General features: G+C 48.8%; 2 protein-coding genes across 2 annotated transcripts in view; both read right to left on the bottom strand.

The window, feature by feature from the left end:
- Positions 1-11279, bottom strand: part of HTRA1 (HtrA serine peptidase 1) — a 52665-nt gene extending 41386 nt beyond the window's left edge. The window contains 1 exon segment of the mRNA NM_001258176.1: positions 10742-11279. Coding sequence (NP_001245105.1) covers positions 10742-11216 — 475 coding nt within the window. The 5' untranslated portion in view covers positions 11217-11279.
- Positions 11280-17873: 6594 nt separating this feature from the next.
- On the bottom strand, positions 17874-22977 carry ARMS2 (age-related maculopathy susceptibility 2). Its single transcript, XM_077947988.1, is given in 3 exon segments — positions 17874-17888; positions 17890-18198; positions 22765-22977. Coding segments are annotated over 3 exon segments (537 nt in total).
- Between the last annotated feature and the right edge of the window lie 825 nt (positions 22978-23802).

The raw sequence follows: 23802 nt of genomic DNA, 5'->3' as shown, positions 1-23802 counted from the left end.
TAATCTAACAGTGAGCAGAATGGCTGGGTTCGGCACCATCTTCTTCCATTATTCCTGAAGGACTGCTTTTGGGATAATTTCTTTCAGTGACTTACGAGGTTGAAATTCTAGAGCTGATGTCAACAAATATGGCTACAACCTTTCTGGAAAATAATTTGGCAATTTATACCAGAACCATAAAAATTCCATATCCTTCTTTCCAGTTTCTGTACTTCTTAGTACCTCTCCTAAGAGAATGACCCTAGATACAGAAATAGCCATAAACATGAAAATGTCCATCTCAGGATTGTTTAACATCGCAGCCTTGGCCTAAATGGATGTGGACAGGGGAACAGTTAACCAAATGGTGGCAACACTTGGGACAGAAATGATGGAATTAGGCCAGGCATAGTAGCTCATGCCTGTAATTCCCATACTTTGGGAGGCCGAAGCAGGCCAATCACTTGAGGCCAGGTGTTCGAGACCAGCCTGGCCAACATGGCAAAACTGTCTCTACTTAAAAATATAAAAGGTAGCTGGGTGTGGTGGTGCGGGCCTGTAATCCCAGCTACTGAGGAGGCTGAGGCATGAGAACTGCTTGAACCTGGGAGGTAGAGGTTTCAGTGAGCCAAGATCGTGCCCCTGACTCCAGCCTGGGCAACAGAGCAAGACTCTGTCTCAAAATAATAATAATAATAATAGTATTTCTGGAGAGATGGTAATGGTGAAATATGAATCTTCTTTTCTTAATTTTTCATAGAATTAAATTACATTTATAATATTAAAGAACTGCGATAGTACAATATGTCATCAAATGTATAAATGCATTTTCTGTCATGTCTAAACAGTAGAGAGAAAAGATACAAAAAAAGTCTTTATGCTAGGAGAGGAAAAACTTGTATACTCTGCTCAAAGAAAATCTAACCACAGCTGAAAAGACATGAAAGCATTTCAGTCCTCATTCATCAGTGAGTCCACCATGATATTTATACTGATATTTTCCCTTCAGCAAAATTATTATAATTACCATTCAAAGGCATTTATATGTGCTTATAACTCTTGAAGGGAGACATCAGTCATCAGATGAATAGCTTCTTAGTCATCTTCTAACCCAAGGAAATTATTTTAGGGAGAAGTAGGGAGAAGGGTTTTCTGCAACCTCATTTTGATTAGAGAGACTAAGGGAGCAAGGCCTGTTTCTCCAGCTTTACAGGAATACCATGAGTATGGACCATGGCCTCTCCCAAACACCTAACTGCTCCAACAGGAGGATGTGGCTGAGATGGGGAGGGCTCAAAGACTCAGCCCTGGGTCTCAAGATAAACAGACTCCACACTGGCCCCTACAGATGAGCTGTGTGGCTTGTGAGAGTCATGTTCCCATTGGCTCCCTCAGTTTCCCCACCTGTGAAGTGAAGGGTTGGGCTCTAGGACCTGCCAGGACCCTTCACCCTCAGGTTTCATACTCTGGGATTCTGTCTTCTCTACAAGTCAGTTGGTGGCTTTGGGAAGCCACCAGTGTCCTTACAGGTAAGGTGGTGTCCTCATCCACAAGATGCATGAAAACAGGGAGTTGATGTGGTCAGAGATGGTTGTCAAAGGTAGGAGCAGAATGATACTTTTCAGAGGACAGAAGGACTATATGTTTGGCCAATGATGGGACTTCCAAGGGAACAGACTGTAAATGAGAAGTGTCACACAATCCCACAGACAGAACAATATCCACACACATGGTCCATCCCAGATGCTCTCAAATCCTCACCCTTCCTCCTACGCCTCCTCTGCTATTATCAGACTTTTCCTATTGGGTTTCATCCAGTGGGGCTAAACCACACTGGGCTATATTTTTCAGAGCCAAAAATGCTGGTGGAGAAAGGTCAGGCTGGGATCTGAGAAACCTCAGCTCAGGCCATTTCCTGACCAGCAAACATTAAACAGAAAGTCGGCCTGAGAAGAACACAGGATGCAGGATCCAGGATGCAGGCCACCCTGGGAGGAGCGTGCGCTCTCCACGGTGCAGGCAGAGATTGCAGCTTGCTTGGTGTAATGACTGGGATGCTGATGTTCTGGACCAAAGCATCTGCCCTTGGACATGACAGTGGTGAACCCTGCATTTGGCCTTCCTGAAACAGAGGGTCAAGTTCAGTCACTTTGGCCAAGAGCTATCATGTCTCAGTAGGACAAGAGAACATGCCCAGAGGAGACCCACACTTTGACACCCAGGAGACATATTACTATTTGCATCCTTCCGGCTTCACTATTCTTGGTGTTGGCTCTATCAGGAGTCCTGGAAGAGTCTGGAATTGTCAACTAGAGGTCCTAATCTCTTAAAGCTTCAATGCTTTAGGACTCCTGAAGCACTGAAGTTTTAGGCATTGACAAAGCTCCTTCATATTCCTTATATCATTGGACTTCAGTGCTTTAGGATTCCCAGTACTGAAGCTTTAGGAGTTGACAAAGCTCTTTCATATTCCTTATATCATTGGACTTCAATGCTTTAGGATTCCTAGCATTGAAACTTTAGGAGTTGACAAAGCTCCTTCATATCCCTTATGTCACAGTATCCTGTTGATGTCTCCTGGGAAGCATCATCGTCCTCCTGTTGTAGTTGAGGAAACTGAGGTGGAAGGGAGTCATCCCAAAGGCCCAAATGGGGCTAGGACTCAGGTTTTCTAACTCTAGTGGTTCATCATGGAGACCGCAATCCAGTGTTTCAGAATAGACTCAGGAGACGTCAGCACTTCTCTTTCAGGAACTGATAGATCAGGAGGCAGAAAATCAGGAAGGATACAGTTGACCTGAATGGCACTATCAATCCACTAGACCTAAGTGACATTTATAGAACACTCCATCCAACAACGACAGAACACACATTCTTCTCAAGCACACAGGGAACACTCACCAAGACAGATCACATTCTAGACCAGAAAATACCCCCTAACAAATGTAATAGAATAGAAATCATACAAAATATGTTCTCAGCCCACAATGGAATTAAACTAGAAATTAATAACCGAAAGATAGCTGGAAACATCCACCAAATATTTGACGAATAAACAAAACATTTCTAAATAACACTTGACTTAAAGAAATCTGAAGAATAGTTTGGGAGTGAGACAGACATGGGCTCAAATCCTGGCTCTGCCTCCTTGCACTGGCTGGCCTTGGACAAATTACTGCTAACCTCTAGGAGCCTCTTCTGTAGTCTCAGCTAGGAAGCAAGGCTAATGCCCTACCTCTCTGGGTGGCTACAAGTTAAGAACAAAGCAAGGCCCATAACACAAAGAGCACAGTGCCCAGCTCCCACAGAGCACCCAGTGGCAGCAGCTCTTTGGGTCACTGTTCTGTTTGGTGACATTTCCCACTGCCCTAACTGTCCTGGAGAATACAATATTCCTGTATAGCTCACTCTGCCACAGAAAAGCAGATGTGACTGCTGAACATTGAGCCTTCCCTCCCCTATGTCTGCTTGGCAAGACTGCCCATCTGCCTGGGCAATCCCAACTGTGTCCATCCGTCTCCACCAAGTGGTGACTGTGCTTACAAAACTGGCACCAAAGAGACAGCTCTTCTTAGTCACAGGATATGATATGACTCATGTGTTGGAAGATCGGGTAAAATCTTGCCCAAGACTATGTGAGAAGGAATTCTACAGCGAATCTCATCAAACTTTGAGAAAAAAAAAAACAGCTCATCACAGAGATAGGCCTACCATCTTTATTGCACAACTAATGAAAAAGATGTTCCTGAGGTTTGAAAATATTGCACAAGCTTCTGACTCATTAGGACTGAGGTTGTTCAATTTGGAAATTATCAGAAACTCCAGCCACAACAATATGCCCTCGGAGACTTTTGTGTGCACAAGGAGACATAATTATCCTGTGGCGAGGGACCAGCTGCTGTCACGGGATGCTGCGGAGGATTGTTTTTATGAAATGTGCTTATTCGACAATTTGTCCTGGAATCTAAAATAATAGGGTATCCATGGACTCCCAAATTTGCCTTTTTTTCCTTCCTTAAGATGTGACAAATCTTTCCTTGTGAGGAATTCCCAGAGCATGGAAACCAAACCAAGCATCATTCAAGAAGGTCCCAGGGCTTCTATAAACTGCCATCTTCTGGGTGTCACAAGCTCCAGGAAGAGTTAACGAGATGACATCTGTAAAATCCCAGGCAGTCCAGACATGCAGCTCTTAATTCAAGAGAAGCCACACACTGGTCACATGATATAGGCAACAACTGGGACCTCAGAGGGTGATAGTCAAGGCAACTTTGGATACCTCTGCCCAGAGAACCTTTTCCAACATAGTAGATGGCAAATTCCGAGTCAGCTCCCAGACACAAGTCTCACATCACCCTCCTTCTCTGTGAAGGTTTCCTAACCCACCCACCCACCTCATCCCCAGGGAGACAAGAGCGTCTCAGCACTCTTCCCATACAGCTGACTCCTTTGTCAGTGTCTTGAAGATGATGATGATGATAATGATAATGACAACATGCTAATATTGCCTGAGTTCTAGCAATGCATCAGGCACAGTGCTTTGCGTTTCATATAAGGAGGTCCTTCCATTCTGCAATGCCCTAAGAGCTATGTATGTATCTGCTATTACTTCTATTATCTTACTGATGGGGAAACTGAGACTTAGAGATGAAGTCACTCAAGAAAAGCCACACATTCAGAAAGTGGTAATCCGACTTCAGAAGCCCAGCCCTTAAGCTGAGCATCACACTATCTACCACCAGTACCTTGAGATCAGGGGCCACTAGTCCTTACCTCTGAGTCCCCGTACCTGGTACACTTCGAAGCACACAGTAGGTGTTAAATAAATGCTCTGAATGAATTTAGAAGTGGAACTCTCAGCATTGACTCCAAAAGCTGAACTCTGCGCCTTTCCAGCAGTGACGGACATGCCTCTTCACAGCCACTTACTTCTGTCCTGAGGCGTGTTGTCCTGGCTAATGTCCCCCTATGGTTCTAGGCACACGTCACCAAGTAGTGCTGAATCACTCCAACTTCCATGCCACTTCCAGGAGCCTTTTGGAAACACATTCAGAATGGCTACACTTCTCGGTTTCTCTATTAATAGGATTTTTCTTTCCTTTTTTTTTTTTTTTCAATGGCAGAGAAGGTGGAGATGGAAAAGATGAAATGACACAAAGGTATCTCACTTCCGACTACCCAAAGGCCTGGAGGCTCCAGGGAAGGAGCAAGAGGTATGAGGCTCTTGGAAGCTCATCTCTTGGGGATGAACATGTCACCCCTGTGGTCTCCTGGGGACTTTCAGCAGCCAGTACAAAGCTGAAACACAAAGCAACCAGGCTCAAGATGGATCACATCCATTCGATGCCAGCCTTGGCTTTAACCGTCAATAATTTAGGAAAAAGAAGTAGCTCTTAAGGAAGCCTTCCCAACCTTTAAATTAGGAATGAGGCGACCACAACCTCCTCAGAGACTTGTTTTCTTACAAGAATCACAGACCATTCCAGTTAAAAGGAGCCTCAGAGATCAACTGGCCCAATCCCCTTACTGCCGAGGCTGCAAGAGGTCGAGGGAGCCGTTACCTGATCAGGTAACAACCCGGGAAGGGCCAGAGCTGCTTGTCCTCAGCCCCTCCACCCCAGCTGGCCTTCCGAGGAACCCTCACCCACTGCCAAGCTCACTTCTTCTTCAAACTAAGCCTGACCAGAGCTATTTATTCACTTGAAATATAAGCTCATGGAAAGTCTGATTTCTGAATCCAAGGCATGAAACTCGTCCAGGATCACACAGCTCCAAACGGAGAATCCAGCCCCAAAGCAGAGGCTGTCAGGCTTCTGACCACAGTTAGCTCATGGTGCCCGCCACCATCGCTTACTCAATGCAGTTATTTTAAGTTCCAATGCAACCCATTTACAGCTCTCTCAGTGGAATGAAGTAACTCAGACACTTGGTTTTTGAGCTTGTTAACGTCCTAATTTCACGAAACCTTAATATTTTAACTCTTTAGCAAAACCAACAGAGCAATAAAAGAAGGCAGCTGACCAGAGCAGGCAGAGCCTCATAAACTGCTCAAAAGAATTCCAAGTTTCCAAGTTTCGGGTGACTAAAAACTGGAGACTCACAACTGTTTCCACCCATCCTACCCTAAGATGAAGCTCAGGTCCCGGCACACCTGTTTTTTAAGTGACAAAAGGTGTATTTGAATTGCCAACAGTGGAAATGACTCTCTAGCAAACCGCCCACTCTAACAATGGAAAAATGCAACCTGGGGAAGCAGTGATTGCACTGAATGTATTGAATGTAAGTTCCCTGTGGGCAGTGACTTTGTTTTATTCAACCCTGTCTCCCCAGAGCTCAGCACAGGGTCAGCACTCAGCTAACAATGATTGCTTGTTTGAGGCTCCCATGAAAGAATCACCTAAATAAAGTACATTTTGGGCCGGCGCAGTGGCTCACACCTGTAATCCCAGCACTTTGGGAGGCCAAGGCAGGCGGATCACGAGGTCAGGAGATCAAGACCATCCTGGCTAACACAGTGAAACCTCGTATCTACTAAAAAATACAAAAAAAAATTAGCCGGGCATGGTGGCGAGTGCCTGCAGTCCCAGCTACTTGGGAGGCTGAGGCAGGAGAATGGCGTGAACTCGCGAGGTCTCAGAGCTTGCAGTGAGCCGAGATCGCGCCACTGCACTCCAGCCTGGGCGACAGAGCAAGACTCTGTTTCAAAAAAAAAAATTAATAAATAAATAAATTTTACAAACCATCCAGGCCTCCAAGAAGTAAAGCAACCGTCTAAGCCCTTGGTTCTTCACCAGGTATGTACGTACAGCCTCTGCCTTCAGAGGCTCTGGGGTGAGACCAGGAGCAGGCAATACTAAAAACCACCAGAGGCGGAGTTTCTGGGCACCCCTGCAGCTTGCAGACCTCCAAGCTTGTCTGGGCTCCTGTCAGGAGTCGGGTGGCCTTTCCTGGAGGATGTACTAGGAGGAGAAATGGATGAGGGTTCTGCTGTTTGGGAAGTCTGTTTCAGGTTTTGATCCTGGCTTCTTGTCCGTGTTTTAGCAGAGGTCTGGAATCGTGGCTGGTCTTTTGGGACATGGGGGAATCCGGAAGGGCTTTCTCTCTTCAAGAGCAGTTTGCTGTCTGGATCTCTGGCGTGGAAACAGCTTTCCTACAGTCCCTCGGTTCTTTTTGCTTTTCTTTAGTGAGGGCTGCACTGATGGCAACTGGAGGCAACCCTGTCAACCTGAGCCTGCTGAGTGAGGGCTGTGATCTGTCCTGTTTCATCTCAAGGCCACAGCCATCTGGAGCTCTGTTGATTTCAGCTATTAGCTGGGGCTTAGCTGGGGGTGGTTTATAATCTCTGTTGCTCTGTCAACGGCACGGCATGCTGGTTATGAACGAGACTCTGGATCCAGTTGTGTGGGACCAGCAGTCCTGAGCAAGGTACTGCTCTGTGACTTAGTTGCCCAGCTGTAACCCAGGGAAGACTACAGCAGTCACTCACAGGACTGTCAGGAGGATCAAATGAGTTAGTATGCACCCAGCACAGAATAAGCACAACATATATGTTAGCCCTCATTATTTGTATCCTATTAGTATTTCAATCCCTTTCTTTTTTGTAATCATCTGACCAGCAGAGCTGGAGATGACAGATCTTTGTTCTCTAGTTGAATTGTATACTTTGCCATCCAAACCCTGCCAGTGCATTGACTTCTGAAATAGATGATTTGCCTTCATTTCCAGAGCGGTGAGCAGAGATGTTCTCTGAGGTCTATTCATTAAACAGCTTACAAATGAAAGTACCTTCCTTTGAATGGTGACACGTTCCTCTATCCAAAGATCTACCATGACCCAAAGTACTGGTCACCTGCCTGGAGACCCCTGATCTGATGACATTTCTACCTCTCATCCCCTCGCATGCTCTGCCCCAGACAAAGCCTCCTTGTAATATTTGAAATCACAGCACCCGCTCCTGCCTCGAGAGCTCTGTCTTCAGATCTGTGTGTGCCTTGCTCCAACTTCAGGCCTCTAGTCAAGTGGCACCCCTTGAAAAGGCTCATGTCCATTGCAGCTCAAGTAGCTCTCCCGCCAATCTTCGAGCCAGAGCAGGCAGCCAATTCACCTCATTTAACAGTGACGTCAAGTGACCTGCCCGTAGGCACCAGCTGCTGAGTCCTGGAGCCTGGCTTGGACTGAATGAAGTCTGCTGGCTCCCAGGCGCCTGTCCTCGGAAACACCTCCGGAAAGTCAAGGGTGGAGAGTGAGATCCAGAGAGGGGGCGCAGCAAAGCAGTGCCTTCCACTAAGGAAAAACAGAATGGCTGTGTATCGAAAGCACCTCCCATTTGTCTTCATTCATTCATTTATTCATTCACTAATCCACTCGTACCAAGTGCCTCTGGTGTGCCAGACAAACATGCAAACGGTGTCAGACACCCTACGGAGCTCAACAAATATTTGCAAAAGAAGGAGGGAGGGATAAAAACAGCATTGTACCCACTCTGCCTCTCCCTCCTTTCAAAGCCACCATGCTTATCCCTCTGTGGCTGTCCCCTCACTGGTACACCGGGGCCCGCCGTGAGCCTGATGGCCAATGGGGGACCTGTTTTCCTCCACACAGGGACTCAGCCAACTCCAAAGCTTATTAAGCAACTTGCCTCACTAGCAATAAATTAGGCGACTCGCATGGTGCCAGCAACTCAGGACCCCGTGCAATGAGACCACAAACAGCGAGACCAGTAACAGCTGGCTTGTTTTGGACAAAAACATGCTTTTTCAATGTTGTTGCCTCACACCCAGATTATTGCAGTAGTCTAAACTCTCCACCCTGGATGCATTCCGCACACCACTGCTAGGTCAGCCCTACACTACACTAGGCTTTGAGTTGCCCCAGTTCAAGAACATCTGCACACAGGGCCCGGGGCACAGCCAGCCTCTTCAGCCCTGGGACTCTGGGCCACCAGCCTGGCTCACTCCTGCTGCCCTCCCCAAACATCCCCCAGCCACACTGATCTATTCACCTCCAAACAAGTCTTAGGCTTTGTGTATGCTGTTCCTGGCTCTGAGGGGGATGCAAGTCCAACCCACCGGGAAATTTACAGCACCTGACCCCTCTCCCACACCCTTGGAGTTAAGTGCTGGCCTGACTCCTCTGAATGAGGCTATCTGGGTTTAAACTCCAGCTGAGTGACCTTGGGCAAGTTTTTCAACCTTAGTTCCGCTATCTGTAAAACAGGAATGAGAAGCTGGGTGTGGTGGCATCCGCCTGTAGCCCCAGCCACTTGGGAGGCTGAAGCAGGAGAATCATTGAGTCCAGGGGTGGGAGGCTGCAGTGAGCCATGATCACACCACTATACTCCAGCCTGGGCGACAGAGGGAGACCCTGTCTCTTAAGAAGAAAAAAAGAGAGAGAGAGAGAGGAGAAACTCCCTCCTCATGAGACCAAATGAGGTCACAGAGGTAACACACCCGGCACACAGACTGAGTGCTCAATAGGCGTGTGCTATCATCATGCCCATTCTCTAGTCTGCGGGATCACTTGTCTCCGGGACAACTCTCTACTGCCTAACTAGGCTGAGTTTCCCGAGGGCTGTGCTCCTGCGTTAGTGAAATACACAATCTCGAATTTCACCCAATTCGGCTCTGGCACCTTCCGGTCCATGTAAGCCAAACTATGCCAAGTCCTAGTTGGTCATACTGAACCATATTCCTATAAAGTAAAATCTAGACCAGTCCCTCTGCACTGTGCTCTCCTATGCCCCTCTCCTGGCACTGCCCGAGTTGAGGAGGCAGCGCTGGGGTCGGGCAGCAGCCGCATGGCTGCGCCTAAGCGCACTGCCAAGCCCCGCTGTCTGGTTCTACACCGCGGGACTGGCCGCCGCTGAACTCGATACTATTCTTCCACATGGCCTCTGCCTGAAGATGGGAAGCATCTCTCCGGAAGGTCCCGCGAGAGAGTTAGACATTGCTCCACTCCACTCCTGCCCCCATCACCACCATCTCCCCTGCCGAACAGGTCCTGTATGCGGCAGGAGGGAGGGGCAGGCTCCTTCCTCATTACTAACCCGGTCCCTTCTACGCCTCTGCAGATTTCGTGATCCAAAGCCCGATTCAGCTTATTCAAAAGGAGCCACTTTCATTTTTGTAGGGCTGGCTCAAAACGAGGAAAGCAACACAGGCAGCAACGCCGCCGAAACGAGTGCGATGCCAAACCGTTCCCTGCCCGGGGTAGACTTTTTGGGGAAACTCCGGCGGGGGCCGGCAAACACTCTTCCTTTCCAAAAGAGTTACATACAGTTTTCACGGAGCGGTCCCGTGATCAAAGTAATGCATTTTAAAGGGGACGGAGGAAGCAAATAGAAAAAGCAACAGAAATGACTTCTTGTGGTCCTGAAGCCACTCTGCAAGGCTCCAGTTCCTAGTCCTGAACTTCTCTCCTCCCTTTATGCCCCCACTCCTCTTATTTGTCCTCGGCTCCCCGCGCTGTGTGGCTGCCCTCAGGGCGCTCCGCGGCAGGTCGCCAGGCGTCTCGAGCCCCAGAGTGCAGGCCCGGCGCACCGGCATCGTCTGGGCGCAGAACCGGCCCCGGGCTGGGCGCGAAGCTCGTTTCCGAGGCAGCCCGCGGAAAGCCGCCACCCCGGGGCCCACCTGCCTGTCCCCGAGAGTTGCCCTGGCCACCCCGCAACGCTTCACTGCCCCTCGGTCTGCCCACCAGTCCCGCAGAAGCAGGTCCGAGCTGGGATGGAGAGAATGGGGTGCTGCCCAGGAGCGCGGCAGAGTACCTTGGCCACAGGCGCCGCGCTGCAAGACGATGACCGGCGGCCGGTGCAGCCTCTCGGAGCGGCGGCTGGCGGCGCGCAGCTGGCACAGGTTGGCGTAGGTGTTGGCGTCGCTGCCGCACACCGGTTCGTTGCTGGCGCACACACAGAGGCCAGCCTGCGCGCGTCGCCGCACCGTGGCCGAGGCTGGCACCCCGAAGGGCACCACGCACTGCAGCCCCTCGCCGCACGGGCCCTCCTGCAGGCCGCACGCGGCGCCCTCCGGCGCGCCGCACACCTCGCAGCAGCCGCACGCGTCCCGGGCCCGGCCGCCCTCGCAGTGCTCCGGCTGCGGCGGGCAGCGCGCCGGCTCGCAGCGCTCGGGGCACCCGGTGGCCAAAGGCGCCGAGCGGCCGGCCCGGGACAGCTGCGCCGAGGCGGGCGCCGCCAGCAGCAGCAGTAGCAGCAGTGGGAGCAGCGCGGCGCGCGGGATCTGCATGGCGACTCTGGCGGCGGCGGCGGCCGTGGCGGCTGACAGGGCGAGGGCCGGAGAGCGGCGCCGGGGAAAGTGCGGGAGGGCCTCGGGGGCAGCGGGTGCGAGTGCGCGCGGCCGCGCGGCCCAGCCCATTGGCCTCGCAGCGGTGACGAGCCGCCTTGGGGACGGGCACGGCGCCCGGGAGGGGGGCCGACCGGATGGCGGGAGGGCGGACGACTGGACCGGGACCGCCCGCGGCGGGGGCAGGGCGGGCGCGCCCGGGCACGGCGGAGCTCGTGGGGCGCGGGCGGGGCAGTGCACAGACCCGCCCTCTCGCGGGACTCAGTTTCCCCGTCTGCGCGCCCCACATATTCGCCTTCCGCAGGTTCTCTCGCTGCGATTCGCGTCCTTCAAACTAAAGGAACTTTGCAAGGGGGCCCTGCGGCGTCTCCCCGCGGGAGCGCTCGGGAAAGTTCCTGCAAATCGCCCGACTGGGGGCCTGCCCGGGAGGCTCGGACTGGGCCAGGCAGGGACTGCAGGGGCCTCTGCGCAGACCCGGGGCGTTGGCGGCACCGCGGACCCCGGTCACGCGCTGGTTCTGCCCCCGGTACCCCGCATGCGGGACCCTGACCGCGGGGCCTGTGCGGCCGGACGAAGGCAGCGTCCGCGGAGCTGCCAGAAAGCCCGCGCCCGGACCCACAGTGAAGTGATAAAAGCAGAGAGCAGAAGTAATTTGAACAGAATCCTTCACACGTCTGATTCTTTTAAACAGTTGTTGTGGGTGGCACGCGTGTCCGTACTCGCAGAGAGCTCAGGAAGCAGCTGGGAGGCTCGTAACTGGAGAGGGTGCAGCGGTCTCAGATGGGAAAGGGGTTTGCTCCTGTTTGAATTTTTCACCACGTGCGTGATTATTTCAAAACACTTTTGTTATCAAAAATTTGATTTTCCACTGGAGAATCTTTGGTGCAGCCTTTGGGACAGATGCGAGTCTGAGAGTCATCAGGAGGGCCGAGGGCGACCCTGGAGGTGGGTCTGGGTGCCCAGGCAGCACCAGGCCTGTGGGCAGTAGTCCTGGGTCCACACTGAGCAGATGGGTACAGCTCGCGTCCAAGGACCTGAGAGGAGGCGGTTCGCCCAGCCCTCATCCGAAACCCTCAAACCTCCAACCCTACCCTGGGCAGAGGCACCCACGGTTGGGTGGGCCGGCAGAGCTGACTTTGGGATACAGTAGCAAGGGAGGGGGCTGGGGGCTTGGAGATTTTAATATTCTTCTGTATTTGGGTTGTTCCCTCGTGCACACGTTACTTTTCCAATACAAATAGTTTAAAAAGTAAACTCCAAATACTTATAAGCCCCCTCAAAGCACCTTCCAAATATGAACCTTGTTAATGTCCAAAGTCCAGAGGGGTCCCTCAGAAAGGCCCAGGAGCCTGGGGCATGGGAAAGCTGTTGGGGTCCCCATGCTGACTCCCTGGACTCCAAACGACATTCCATAAAGCCAGGGCCTCATGGCTGCAGAAGGGAGGCCTTTACCCAGAATCCCTTCAGGCCTGGATCCTGGAGAGGCAGAGGCCTCTGCTGATGAGAAGCCCTGAGTTCTTGGCTAGCTGTGGTTAACCATAAAAAGTGCGGGGTGGGAGTGATGATTTTCAAAGTCCATCAGCAAAGAAAGACTCTCCCCACTGCAGTCCTGGGGCAGACGGAATTAAAAGGACACGTGGTGGTGAATAAATTGGTGACAACTTATTTTTGTCGAATTCCCTTATTTTACAGAGGAGAAAACTGAGGGCCGGAGAGGGTGACTTCCCTGAGTGTCAGCCACAAGTTGAGTGCTGGAGCCAGTACACCTTCCAAACTGGCCGTGCCTGCCTGCAAGCCCCATCCTCCACCATCCCTCAGAGCAGCCAGACTGCAGCCGGAATGAGCCCACCGCACACAGTGTGGCTGCAGCTTCCCCACTGCTTTGCGGGAGGTGGAGGGAGTTTCTAAGCTCTTTCCCTGTCGGGGAATTAAGTAGCTGGGGGTCCCACTGAGTCTCCACAACCCTCTCACCCATTCTCCACCCCTTCCCCACCACACATACACTCTGCTCCCCCAGTGCTGAATAACTTGCATTTTCTGGAACATACCTTTCCGCTTACGGTCTCTGTGCCTTTGCCCACATCTCCTCTCTTCCTGAAACACCCCTCCTCCCCTCCAGCATGAACTAATGTGACCTAGAGAAGCACGTAGGAACCCTGTCATCTGGGGGACTTGGGTTCAAATCCCACTTCTGGTCCTTAAGTCTGTGACTCTGGGCCTTTAATAACTGGAGGAGTTTCATTAGGAAAATGGCAGTGACTGCATCTCTGCCTGGAGTGACTGATGTGCCACCCACAAGCTTCTATTTGGTCAGTGCTGGGTCCCGTCGTCCCATCTAGCATGCTCCTCTTCCATCCTCATGCCCCCAAGCAGTGCCATTTCCTCTGCCTCCCACCCTCTGTGCTGCTGTTCCTCCCCTCATCACCTCCTCCCCAGGGCAGAGGCCCCATCTTCTTCACCCCTGAACGCCCCAGTGCCAGCACCGTGCTTTGGCAAGTTATTCAGCACTGGGGGAGTAGAGTGTATGTGTGGTGGGGGAGGGGATGCAGAATGGGCAAGAGGGTGATGGAGATTCGGGGGGACCCCCAGCTACTTAAAATCCCTGAGGAAGTGTTGGCTGAACTGGACCCACTCCTTGATGGTTCACAGCCTAGAAGAGGCATTTGTAACCTCAGTAACCAGTAAGTGCAAGCCATGGGGCCACGTGGCTGTTCTAGAGAAGGAAGACAGCACCACCCTGAGAGCCATGCTGGTGGCTTCACCAGGAAGGGAGTCAGCAGGGGGAGGACTGGGGAACCAAGCGGTCCCTAAGAAGCAGAATTTGCAATACCCAAGGTTTTAGAAAGAGCAACCTGGCAGGACCACTGCACAGTGAGATCACAGGATCATCTCCCAGCTGTTCGTGCAGCTCATTCCACCTGCCCTGACCCAAGCACGGGTCGTGAAGAAGACAAGCAGCTCTACAGAGGGGCCTCAAGAAATCCTTTGAAACAGAGAAATCAAAGTCTTGCAGGAAGGGTTGTGGGCACCCTGGACCGTCCACATGGGAGGCTGTTGGTGTGTGTGCCTACGTGTGTCCATCGGTGGGCACACAAAGAAGGAAATGGTAAACCCATTGAAACCCGGCCTCGTGGACCCATCACTGACCTTCCCTTAGTCCTAACGTCCCCATATCTGGAGGTAATGCTTTCAACCTGCAAGCATTGCTCTTTCTGTCTTTTAGATTCTTCCCCGCCTGCTGCCATTTATAAAGACATTTTCTTAAAAGAAGCATTTTTCTTTTGATACATCATGAAAACTCATTTCTCACTCACCAAGCCTTGGCACAGTATTCTAGAGAGGATTTTTCCAGAGAAAAGGGGGCAGTTTTGAAGCCAAACAGGCGAGTTCCCCAACATCCTCTCTGCAGCCCTCATTTGCAGCATTGAAGCTTCAGTTTTGAACAGGGCCAAGTCTATTCATGAATAATGAACAATGAAACACCACAGCTGCCAGAGCCTTAATCAGGAAACGAGGCTTCTGAATAGGAATGGAGCAGCCATGTCTGTGCTGCCCCGGAGGAGGATGATTTCCCACTTTGGGCCTCTGTTCTCCCAAATGTACAAAGGACACAGAATGCTCAGGGGCTCATATTGCCTTTCCTAAGTCACAAGATCTAAGATCTAAGGAGCTGTATTAAAAATTTTGGCTCCTCCTATAAGCTTATCCTATCACTCTACTGCTCATTAATTTCCAGGAGCTCTCCATGCCAGTAGAATGAAGTCCAAGTTTCTTACCCTGACTTCCAATGTCCCCCATGTCCCTCACGCCAGGTTGTCCTCTAGATCCAGGGTGATACAATCCATTCCTACTCATCCATTCTCCCGTAGCAACAGAACCCTGGCTGGGGCCATGCCAGCAAGTAAAGGATGACTTCTCAGCTGGTGTTGCCCCCTTTCCTCCGAGTGCCAGGCCCACTCCCATCCCCTCTGGTCACCCCAGCATCAGAAATCATAACCTCCTTTAACAGAAGGTACACCCTGATGACAAACCCACATCAGTTCAGTTAGGTTCGGTTCAGGAAAAATTTCCTGAGCCCCTGCTACAGGGCAGACACTGCTAGACACTGTAAAGCAGTGTCAAACGACCAAGCCCCTGTCCTCAAGAAGTTTAAAGTCTAGAATTTTCTGCAATGATGGAAATAATCTCTATCTGTGCTGTCCAAGAGGGTAGCCACTAACTACATGTGACTGCCGAGCATTTGAAATGCACCAAGTACAAGGATGATCTGAATTTTTATTTAATTTTAATTAATGCCTATCACAGGAGAGAGAGGAGGGTAAGAAAACAAAGGCAGGATGACAGGAGGGAATGCAGTGACAGAGAGGAATCCAGATGTTAGGAGGAGATTGGGCTGCATCTCAAGGGTTGAGAAAGATTTTACCAGCTGCACAGAGCAGAAGATGCATCCAGTTGGTGATGACGCGATGAGTCCGCCCAGGTGGGGAAATTCCAAGTTGTGCAGTGTGGCCGCAGGCGGGAAGAGAGTCCTTTGGACAGTCCAGGCAGCTGGAGGGAAGGGGACCGGTCTATGTTGTGAGGGACTCCCTCTGTCCTCCTAAGGATTTTTGGCTTCACATTGATGCTGATGAGACACTCCAGTTGGCTTTTAAGGACATATGTTTTGGCAGAATCGCCTTGCTGCAGTGTGGATGATAGATTGAAAAAAAAATAGATTTAATAATATGCATTTTTAAATATGGACACATGACTATATTTTAGGTTGAGGAGCACTTTAAATTAAATTGAAGATGCAGTTAATGTAACTCAATCGGGTAAAAAGTAAAGACATTCCATTCGTTTTGTAACAATTAAATTATTTCTGTATGATCTCTTTATTGTAGACCCCTCCTTCAAAAATAGGACAAAGGTGAGGAAGTTCAAAATATTTTTGAGAACTTTTTTTTTTTTTTTTTTTTTTTGAGACAGAGTCTCACTCTGTTGCCCAGGCTGGAGTGCAGTGGTGCGATCTCGGCTTACTGCAACCTCCATCTCCAAGGTTCTAGCGATTCTCCTGCCTCAGCCTCCCAAGTAGCTGGAATTACAGGCACCTGCTACCATGCCTGGCTAATTTCTGTATTTTTAGTAGAGATGGGGTTTCACCACGTTGGCCAGGCTGGTCTCCAACCCCCAACCGCAAGTGATTTGCCCACCTTGGCCTCCCAAAGTGCTGGTATACAGCCGTGACCACCATGCCTGGCCTATTTTTGAGAATTTCTGAAGCACTTTAGAATTACAGTACCAGCATTTCTTTTTTTCTTTTTACTTATTTTTTAGATAGGGCAGCCTCTCGAGCCAGAGTAGGCTCAGAGGCTCCAGTACTAGCATTTCTAATATCAAATCAAAACATTCATGTCTATTTGTTAAATAAGGATACTTAAAAGCCAACCCCAGGCCTGCTGCTGCCCAGTTTCCTTTTAAGCCTTTAAATTCTACATATTTGTTAAGATCTATAATTCAGATCTTTTATTAATTTAGGCAAACCCTTCCCCTAAATCAGTTGCATGAGACCAGCAGTCCATCTTTGCATTAATTGGCTCCTTCCAACATATTTGCTTTAGAAAATTAAAAGCATGGCATGTGATCAAATTTTTCACTCTCCATGGCAAAGTATCAGACAGATACAATTCAAACAGAGCCCCAGGCAGCTACCAAAAGGTCTTGAATGACAGCTTGTCAATTTTCTGTCATTCAGGAGCAGCTTGAAAAGCTGAGCGCCCTCACATTTAGAACTTGCTGTCACTTAGGCAAAATGGTTTAACATTGAATCAAGGACATTATGAGCCAGAATTTTAAATCTGCTTATAAAAAAAAAATTAAGAGACAGAAGGGGCTCAACCTTTGAGTTCTTTCATTTGTCTAATTATATAGTACTACAGCAAGCACAAAGCGCCACAGTTCTGTAAGCATTAGAAAGCATTTACTAAGCTTATTTGGCAACATGGTCTCTAAGGTGCTTGATGTCCAAGTTTTAAACCAACGTGACCTAGAAGGCCCAGATTCTTTCTCTACAAACTTGCATGGTGGTTTTCTTACTCATACAGCCAAGGCATTTTTTTAATCCAGAAATGAGCAGGAAAAATGAGCGTTGGAAAGTAGTGAGAATATTGAAAGAATGGTACAGCTTTCTAAATGACTCCTATAACAACCCAGACAAGAAGCAGGCTGAGGTTTCCACTTCCTTCAGTAAACCCTAAAGCCAGTTCACCTACTCGAGGGGCCACTCGGATGGCCTTCTATGGGCTTTGGGTTTCTGCTCACCCCATCACTTTCTCAGACCCACTGTGTCTTCTTGTTCCCTTTTTCTGGCTTGTAGCAGGTGCATTGGAAATATTTACTGATATTCCCAACTCTCCAGCTATTCAACCAGAGGAGGGTTGAATTGACCCTGGGCCCTGCCTCGGCCTCCCTGTGGCCAGTGGTGCTCAAACCTGAGCGAGCATCAGAAGCACCTGAAGCCTGGTTAAAATGCAAGCTGCAGGGCGCCACTCCAGAATTTCTGATTTAATAGAGCTGGGGTAAGGCCTGATCATCTGCATTTCTTACCAGTGTGAGGTGGTGCTAAGGCTGCTGGTCTGAGTACAGAGGAGGTTCCAGCAAGAGAGAAGAAGGCTGGTAAGTAGAGCTCAGGGTGGATTTTAGCAGCTGGGATCTTGGAGTGTGATAAAGACAGTTTGCTCCTCTGCCTGTCACTGGCTCCTTCTCCACCAACTCCAGTGTCCAGCAGACTCTCGCGGGTGGAAATGAAGGACACAGGAACCACCGAGGAGGACAGACTTGCCATCTCAGGCCCTCCTTTCCCCTCCACCTCAGTTACCGTCGGTCCTGGGTGTAGGTGCAGCACGTAGAGTACAGAGACATGACGTGGTGACAAAGGTGCTATCCCCTTGCCAAGCCAGCTGCCATCTCACTCAGCCAGGAGCACTGTCTTTTCCCGTCACACAAAAATGCCCCCAGGAGTCAGGCGCCCTGATAACTCCACCTTAAATTGTTGGGTGGTCTCAGGGAGGGTCCACCCCTCAGTCCTGCTCTGCCAGAGGAGGCAGCAGAGGTCCCTAGTATCCATTGAAATCATCTGTGAAGCTTTTAAAAAAATGCTGAGACCCAGGGATTTGGAGAAAAAAAAAACTTGATTGTAGATCATAGTATTGAATCAATGTTGATTTTCCAATTTTGATCGTGTTACTGTGGTATGAGAACATTTTTTTTTTCAAGAAAAACACTGAAATATTTAGAAGTAAAGGAAGTGCAACTTAAAGCCTGCCACTTAAATGTTTTAAATGTTTCACATGCTTTAAATGTTTCCAGGAACTAGAATGATGTAGCAAGGGTTGTGAGCATTCGGGAAATCTGGGTTAAGGGTAAATGAGAGGTTTTTCTGCGGGGGGGTTGTTTTTTGTTTTTTTTACTGTTTTTCAACTTTTCTCTAAACCTAAAATTGTTTCAAAATAAAAAACTTTTTTTTTTTTTTTTTGAGATGGAGTCTCATTCTGTTGTCCAGGCTGGAGTGCAGTGGTACGACCACAGCTCACTGTGGCCTCAACCTCCCCAGGCTCAGGTGATCCTCCCACCTCAGCCACCCAAATAGCTGGGACTACAGCTACAGATGTGCACCACCACACTCAGCTATTTTTTATATTTTTCATAGAGACCAGTTTTGCCATGTTACCAGGCTGGTATTGAACTCCTGAGCTCAAGCAATCTGCCTGCAAAAGTGCTAGGGTTACAGGCATAAGACACCACGCCCGGGCCCCCCCCCCTTTTTTTTTTTCTGAGACAGGGTCTCACTTTGTCACCCAGGCTGGATGGAGTCCAGTAGCATGATCATGGCTCACTGCAGCCTCATAATCCTGGGCTCAGGTGATCCTCCCACCTCAGCCTTCCAAGGAGCTGGGACCACAGGTGTGCAGCACCACACCTGGCTAATTTCCTTTTTTTTTTTTTTTTTTTTTTTAGAGATGGGGTCTTGCTATGTTGCCCAGGCAGGTCTTGAAGTCCTGGGCTCAAGTGATCCTCCTGCCTCAGCCTCCCAAAGTGTGGGATTACAGGTGTGAACCACTACTCCCAGCCAAACACTTTTTTAAAGGAAAAAAATAAGCCAGGCGCCGTGGCTCACGCCTGTAATCCCACCACTTTGGGAAGTCGAGGTGGGCGGATCACGAGTTCAGGAGATTGAGACCATCATGGCTAACATGGTGAAATCCTGGCTCTACTAAAAATACAAAAATTAGCTGCGCATGGTAGTGCAGGCCTGTAATCCTAGCTACTCGGGAGGCTAAGGCAGGAGAATAGCTTGAACCAGGGAGTCAGAGGTTGCAGTGAGCCGAGATTGCGCCACTGCACTCCATCCAGCCTGGTGACCGAGAAAAACTCTGTCTCAAAAAAATAAAAAATAAAAGGAAAAAAAAACTACTCCAGATCAACTGAATTAAAAATTCTAAGAGCACAAATAAGCACATAAGAAGATGCTGAGCATCTTTAGTCATCAGCAAATCAACAAATCAAAACCACACTGAGATACTACTTCATAGGCACTAGGGTAGCCAGAATCAAAAAGTCAGATGATAACAAGTATCGGCAAGGATGTGGAGAAATCAGAATCCTCATGCACTGCTAGTGAGAATGTGAAACGGTACAGCTGCTTTGGAAAACAGTCTGGCAGTTCTTCCAACAGAGTCAACGTATGACCCAGCATTTCCATTCCTAGGTAGCTACCCAAGAGAAAGGAAAACATGTGTCCACACAGAAACTGGAACACACATGTTCATAGCAGCACTATTCATAACACCCAAAGGTAGAAACAACCCAAATGTCCATCAACTGATAACAGATAAGCAAATTATGGCATATCCATAAAATGAAATACTATTCAGCCATAAAAAAGAATAAAATACCCACTACAACATGGTGCACCCTGAAAGCATGGTGCACCCTGAAAGCATGGTGCTAAATGAAAGAAGCCAGAAACAAAAGACAACATATTATATGATTTCATTCATAAGAAATGTGTATAACAGGAAAATCTACAGAGACAGAAAATAGATTCCTGTTGCTTAGGGCTAGAAGAGTGGGCAGAGGCTGGGCACAGTGGCTCATGCCTGTAATCCCAGCACTTTTGGAGGATGAAGCAGGAGAATTGCTTGAGGCCAGGACTTTGAAACCAGCCTAGGCAACATAACGAAAACCCACCCCTACAAATAATAATAATAATAATAATAATAATAATAATAAAAGTTTTTTTTTTTTTTAGTTTAGTGACTCTGCACACTTGTTTTCCCCGCTACTCAGGGGGCTGAGGTGGGAGGATTGCTTGATCCCAGGAGTTTAAGGCTGAAGTAAGCCATGATCCTGCCACTGCACCAGACTGGGTGACAAAGCGAGACTCAGTCTCTTAAAAATTTTTAAAATAGTTGGCCAGGTGCGGTGGCTCACACCTATAATCCCAGCACTTTAGGAGGCCGAGGCGGGCAGATCACTTGAGGTCAGGAGTTCCAGATCAGCCTAGCCAACATGGTGAAACCCTGTCTCTACTGAAAATACAAAAATTCGCAGGGCGTGGTGGTGTATGCCTGTAATGCCAGCTACACAGGAGGCTGAGGCAGGAGAATCACTTGAACCCCAGGAGGCGGAGGTTGCAGTGAATCAAGACTGAGCCACTGAACTCCAGCCTGGGTGACAGAGCCAGACTCCATCTCAAAAAAAAAAAAAAAGAAAGAAAGAAAAAATAAATTTAATAGAAAATAAAAAGAATAGCTAAAGAGTATGGGGTTTCTTTTTGAGATAAGGAAAATGTTTTAAAATTGACTGTGTTGGCTGGACTTGGTGGCTCAGGCCTGTAATCCCAGCACTTTGGGAGGCCAAACCAGGCAGATCACTTGAGGAGTTTGAGACCAGCCTGGCCAGCATGGTGACACTCCATCTCTACCAAAAATATAAAAAGTAGCCGGGCGTCATGGCACACACCTGTAATCCAAGCTACTCGAGAGGCTGAGGCAGGAGAATCGTTTGAACCAGGGAGGCAGAGGTTACAGTGAACCAAAATCATGCCATTGCACTCCAGCCTGGGTGACTCCATCTCAAAAAAAAAAAAAATTTGACTGTGTTGATGGTTGTCCTTATCCATGAATATACTAAAAACCACTGAAATGTATACTTTAAATGGGTAGATTGTATTTTATTTGAATTGTATCACAATAAAGCTATTTTTAAAAACTCAGGGGGAGGGGCAGGGACTGAGCATCCTTAGTGTCTCTAATTTGAAGAACTCCCAGGGACTCCAGTGAGCAGCAGGGCTGAGAACCACACACAGGTCATTTCTGTGTACTGACACTATGTGGATCCACGTTTCAGTCACCCAGTTAGTCTACAGCCAGAGCAATGTCCTTAGAGATGTGAAATTCAGCAGCATCAGGTATTTTATTTGTCTAACTCATAACCCTTATTTAATCAGCCAATCCGTGTCCAGGTGGACCACCACATCGTCTTCCTCAGTCAGGCTTGGAGTTGCCTAGCGCTGGAGCCTGCCTTGCCCGCTGTGCCCAGACAGCACTCGCCACGTAGCAGGCGCTAGTCTCATGTTGCTTGTATTAAACAGATGCTTGCAGCAGAAGGTATAGCAGTGAAGTAATGCATTTTTATCTTAACTTTCATTTACTTTCTTCCCTGAAAATTGATTCCATTCTTGATGTGACTTTCAGCTGTCAGCTGTCTGCACTCCCAGACGGGGTGATGGCCTGGCACCAACGGAGCATTACCCTGATGAATCATGGTTGAGGTACTTTTCCACTGGGCCAGCCGCCACAGCCCCTTCTCCATCCTTCGGAGAGTTCTGTCACCTCGCCTTGTAGACACTTGTGTGTCTCCCACTGGCCTCCACTTCTTGCGGGCAGTTTCTGGATGCCCAGGCCTAATCCAGTGCTGCCACTCAGTTAATTCTGTCTTCCTTTAAAGGGAACAATTACCTCCTTGAGGAATGAGGCCTGAAAGCTAAGTCTCTGCTATTACATCCGCCTTCTTCTCACGAAGACCTGCAGCTTGAAAGGAGGGGAGGGAGAACTAGCCCTAAGCTTCAGGAAGACCAAGCCCAGCCGCTGTGATGATTCCAAGGAAATTCAGGAAATCCTTGCTAATGGCCAAACTTCCCGGGTTTGAGAGGCAAAAGGAAATCGGATCCCAGGGTAATGCTTTTACACTAAGCAAGAAATTGCAGGATATAAAGCTGTGCAGACCGTTGCTCCTGGTTAAGAAAGTGATTCTGAGACTCCAGCCTGGAAGGAACTGAGCCCCAGTGTTAACTGTGGTTAATTCTGGGTGGAGGGGTGATGGGTGGTAATTTCTCCTTTTTCTTTTCTATACTAACCATTAATATTGCGGAGGGATGGGCAGTTAAAAATCAAAGGAAGAAAACAAAGAAAGCCAAATCCTTTTCCATCTGTGCTGTTCAAGCTACTACCTGGACATACTCTCCTTGAATCTGGGGCTCCTCTCTCAGCTCCTCACCTAACATGGCCCAGCTCCTTCCTGGGGTCACTCCGTGTTCCTCAAGCACTTCAAACTCATCCTCTCCTGCCTCTGAGCTCAGTGTATGGGCCTCTCTCCTTCCTTTATAAGCTCCATCCGTGACTGCCTTCTGTGGGTCAGCCACATAGCTGAGCGAGGACCACATGCTCCACACCGAAGGATACAAGAAGCTTGTTCCATATCTATGTGGATTTTTTTGATATTTTAAGAGAGCGGATGCTTTCCCATGCTGTCTAATGCCCTGTTACATGTATACATCTCTTTTAAAAGATCCTGCAAGTCCTTTTAGTGTCTGGACACAGCTTATTCCCTCCCTTTCTTTTTTCCCAATCTCACCTGCCCCAGTCCTCCTGGTCGGTGCTTCTGTTTCCTGCACAAGGACACAGTCTTGCAAACATGGTGATCCCTGCATGTTGGAAATGAAAGAAGCCAGGTACAAAAGACAACATACTATATGATTTCATTCACAAGAAATCTGTATAACAGGAAAATCTACAGAGACAGAAAATAAATCTGTAGTTGTTTAGGGCTGGGAGAGTGGAGTGAGGCCTCTCTAGAGAGATGGCAATGCCCAGGATTCCTTTGAAGACATTGTTTAGATATCACAGCATGGTCGGACAATAGTGAGGACAGTCTGGCACTGGTGTACAGATGAACAAATAGATTCATGCAGTAGAAGAAGCCAAACCAGATTCCAGCCTACCTCCAGTCACCTGATTTAACAAAGTCAAAGTCACAAATCAATAGGGAGAGGATGGTCTTTTCAGTAAATGATACTGTATCAATTGACTCATCATATAGAGAACAAAATGAACTTTGGTCCCATACACGCACAAGTCATAAAAGTTCATTCAAAGTGGATCATAGACCTACATTTGAAAACAAAATCAATTCAGGGTCCAGGAGAAAGGGTCCAGGCGGGAGAATATTTTTATGACCTTGGGCTAAGCAAGAGATTCATAAACAGGAC

This window comes from Macaca mulatta, chromosome 9 (assembly GCF_049350105.2).
Source record: "Macaca mulatta isolate MMU2019108-1 chromosome 9, T2T-MMU8v2.0, whole genome shotgun sequence".
Lineage (NCBI taxonomy): Eukaryota > Metazoa > Chordata > Mammalia > Primates > Cercopithecidae > Macaca > Macaca mulatta.
Note: the sequence above shows the minus strand (reverse complement) of the source record. Positions and strands in the feature narration are given on the sequence as shown.